Genomic DNA, 3,401 nt, shown 5'->3' on the forward strand with positions numbered 1-3,401 from the left:
TAAACTGAGCAATGCAGAATGTCTGTGAGAGAACTGACAGTTGACTAAATAACTAGAAATCACTAGAACAAAATAGTATTTTTCCTTCCCCAGAAGAAACTTGTCCATGAGATCTAGGCCCTACATGTCTCTCCTATGCATGCCAACCTCTACCCAAAAAATGTCCCCAAAATTACATGATTCCTAAGGATGAGGGGTGTCATGTCGGTAAAGGAATCAGTTATCAATCAGTTATGGACCTACGCAACAACAACAAAAAGCAGGCCTTCAAATTTTTAAGTGTGAATGCTGATATTAATGTTTCCCTTAATTCATCGCAATTCTAAACCCAGTGATGATCAGTATCTGAACTTAATTTGGAGGGGGAAAGTTTAAGAGCCATCAAATCACAGGGCGCACTTGATTGAGATGATACCTGATTTTAACAAAAAATTTACCAAATGAGTGCATAAACTATACAAACGCCTGCATGTTATTTTGTTGTTTTTATTGTTAATTTTTTTAGGTTCACATAAACAAACCACATTTTCTCCTTTAAAAAATTACGGATATTTGTATACACAATGCATTTAATATGTACATCTTAATACATTCGGGTATTGTTCTTTTGCACAGCAAAGATATGACATTTATGTTTCTGATAACATATACGACAAAACGATATTATACACATAATAAACGTAATACTCGACTGAATTTCACAACAGTGCAAAAACATAATTGTAGAAAAGCGTCCTGAAAGGCGAGTGAGGGCCTTCTAATTTAACCCATTGAGACAAAAAGCGAAACGTGCTTTCAAAATGGAATGTTAGGCTACATATTTCTGGACAATGTTGTTCAAGAAAAATTGCATTTCCACGAGGGAAATTGGTTGGGTAAACAACTTCTAATACAAAGCATCTTATTAAAGTGGGAATCAGTGGTGCATCACTCTCCTGGTACGCACTGTTTTAGGGGTTCAGTCTCGCATGCAGTCCTCCCCCTTTTCTGTAGTCTATCAATGTTAGACAGAATATAATTCAATAACTGTAACATAGGCTACCCCTCTTATATCCTTTCAAGTCGGCGAGGAGGCACAATACTACAGGCATAGGCTACACTCACAGCCGATAGCATAAAATAAACAAAAAAGGAAATTGTTCATATCCTAGTGGATGGAATTTTGGCTCCAGGAAAACGTAGACTTCATGATATTTCCTGCATCTTCCCCTCCTCGAATCCGTTTGAGACAGAAATTGGCTCCTGGTTGCTTTCTATTGACGACTCGCTGCCCGTGCTCTCCCCAGAGAGGAGTCGTGTAACCCTAAGGTCCGCTTTTAGTGTTTGCACGTCGTTTCCTATGCTCATCTCTCCAAGGTCACTGATGATCTGGGCCAGCTCCTGTTTACCATTGCCCACACAATCGTCATCCGTGTCTAAAATGTCCTCACACTCAAAGTGCATCGCTTTCTCTTCTTCCTCCTCCCCGATCAAATCCTCTGTGATAGAGGCCAATTTGGGCGCGCTCCTGCTGCGCTCCACCGGGGGTTTGTAATAACACTGTCCATTTAGAAGCTTCCTGAGGGGCACAAGGGGTATGGTTTGTTCCCCTATCAGCTGCTGTTGCTGGTGCCTTGCATCGTCCCTCCTTTTAAGTCTTTTAAATTCAGAAAGCGCTGTCGCCGAGGTCTGGTACAAAAGCAGTGCCATGGCCTTTGCCTTCTCCGGCTTGGACACCAGAACGGCATGACACCGCAGCATCACCGCCTTGTGCTTCATCTCATGTCTGTATATCCAAGCGAAAATTTTGGGTAGCCTTGGGTCCGCAACGCAATAGGTTATCCGGTGCAATAAATACAAATGTCCCGGTCTCCTCGCCTTGTCGTCCACATGCACCATTCGGATGCCCTGCGAGCTGATAGTCAGTTTCATCTTCGTGCCGTTTCTGCCCATTTCGCTCTTGCCCCAAATCTTGCTCACAGCCACGTCCGTACAGCCTTCTCCTTTCGACTGGATGGTGGTGGCATTCCCCAGGTAGAGGACCGTGTAGGTGGGGTCCTCACTGGTAATTTTAACCTTTTTCCTTTTTGTCTTGAACATGCTTCCAACCCTGTTCAAAGCACTCTCCGGGCAAGACTTGGCAAAGGAGGTCAGGGCAGAGTAGTTCAAACTCACGGCATAACCCTTCTGCTTCGACTGTTTATCTTCCTCAATCAAGTCGAACTTATTCTTCTTCCAAGGCAGCATTATATGGTCGTGTCACGTCCACAGCAATATAACGTACACTATAGCGAACGTTTTACTGCAACTAAATATTTTTACTGACCTTTATCATTTATTAGCGACTCCAATACAACAAACGTTCAAGTTATCCTGTACTTTATTTGTTCATCCTCTCAAGACTTCTCCATAACCACAATTGCGCTCTCCCATTCTGTAATCGGTGTTTGTCTGACTGAGGTTTGGTCTGCTGAGAATTGGATGGGCTTAGAGCCGATATATACTGGGTTGAACCATTTCAGTGTCTCTGCAGGGGAATTTAGAGGGAGGGATGGATGCAACCATTATGAGAGAGACCAAAGTCAAACAGCTCTGCCTTGAGGATGCAATTGGCACACAGAGTGCACTTGCCGAGGTTCATTTACTGAACTGAAATAAGAAGAATTTGGAAATAATAGGCTAATATACAAACTCATAACGGCTTATATACCTCCGACCTGTAAATTACAACAATACTTCCGTTGTACATACACTCACTTAGAGCAGAACTGATATAAGGCGTCTGCATATAGTTCGTTTGAAAACAGAAACTTAAATACAAGATGGATAACAGCAGAACGTATAAATACCTATAGTTTCAGGATATCAAGGGTATAATACAAAGTAAAGCTGATTTGCTGTCAATCTTTCAATGCATGGCAATGCACCAAAAATACATGTATTGTAGACCATCCTTTGGTTTAGGCTGCCATCTGTTGGCAATGCAGCGTTACCTCCTTTACTAATAACATGCTTCCAAGCCTCTTAGTCTGTAGCCCAACCGGCCGCCAGATGGCACTATTATTCCTTTTACAAACGACTTAAAAGCAACAATAGTGCCATCTGGCGGTCGGTTGGGCTACTTAGTCTGTAACAAGCTTTACAGTTTTTTTCGATTGCTGACAAGCATTGTTCAATACTGCGGATACATGTGGAAAACTCTAAATACAGTTATCACGACAACACTCTATGTGGCTACCTGTGGATCATTTGTCATTGCTTTGACACAAAATGCATTCAATGACAACATCTTTGAAATGACATAAATACTTGTCTCACAAAAACACATTTACCAACAAAACTCTATGTATCTACAGACCATTTTGCAAATGTTAAGATACCCTTATCAAAACTGTTAAACTCAAGTTCAAAAGCTCCTGAAA

The 3,401-nt window shown here is 41.7% G+C and overlaps 1 protein-coding gene across 1 annotated transcript; it reads right to left on the reverse strand.

Moving 5' to 3' along the window:
• Nucleotides 1-488: 488 nt before the first annotated feature.
• LOC121577318 (protein FAM43A) lies at nucleotides 489-2,436 on the reverse strand. Its single transcript, XM_041891080.2, has one exon. It carries the CDS (start codon nucleotides 2,224-2,226, stop codon nucleotides 1,186-1,188), a length of 1,041 nt encoding a protein of 346 aa, XP_041747014.2. The 5' UTR covers nucleotides 2,227-2,436; the 3' UTR covers nucleotides 489-1,185.
• Nucleotides 2,437-3,401: the final 965 nt, after the last annotated feature.

This window comes from Coregonus clupeaformis, chromosome 11 (assembly GCF_020615455.1).
Source record: "Coregonus clupeaformis isolate EN_2021a chromosome 11, ASM2061545v1, whole genome shotgun sequence".
NCBI lineage: Eukaryota > Metazoa > Chordata > Actinopteri > Salmoniformes > Salmonidae > Coregonus > Coregonus clupeaformis.

What these genes read in the sequence shown, in the direction of transcription:
- LOC121577318 (XM_041891080.2), bottom strand. Translation starts at nt 2,226, where the DNA reads ATGCTGCCTTGGAAGAAGAATAAGTTCGACTTGATTGAGGAAGATAAA.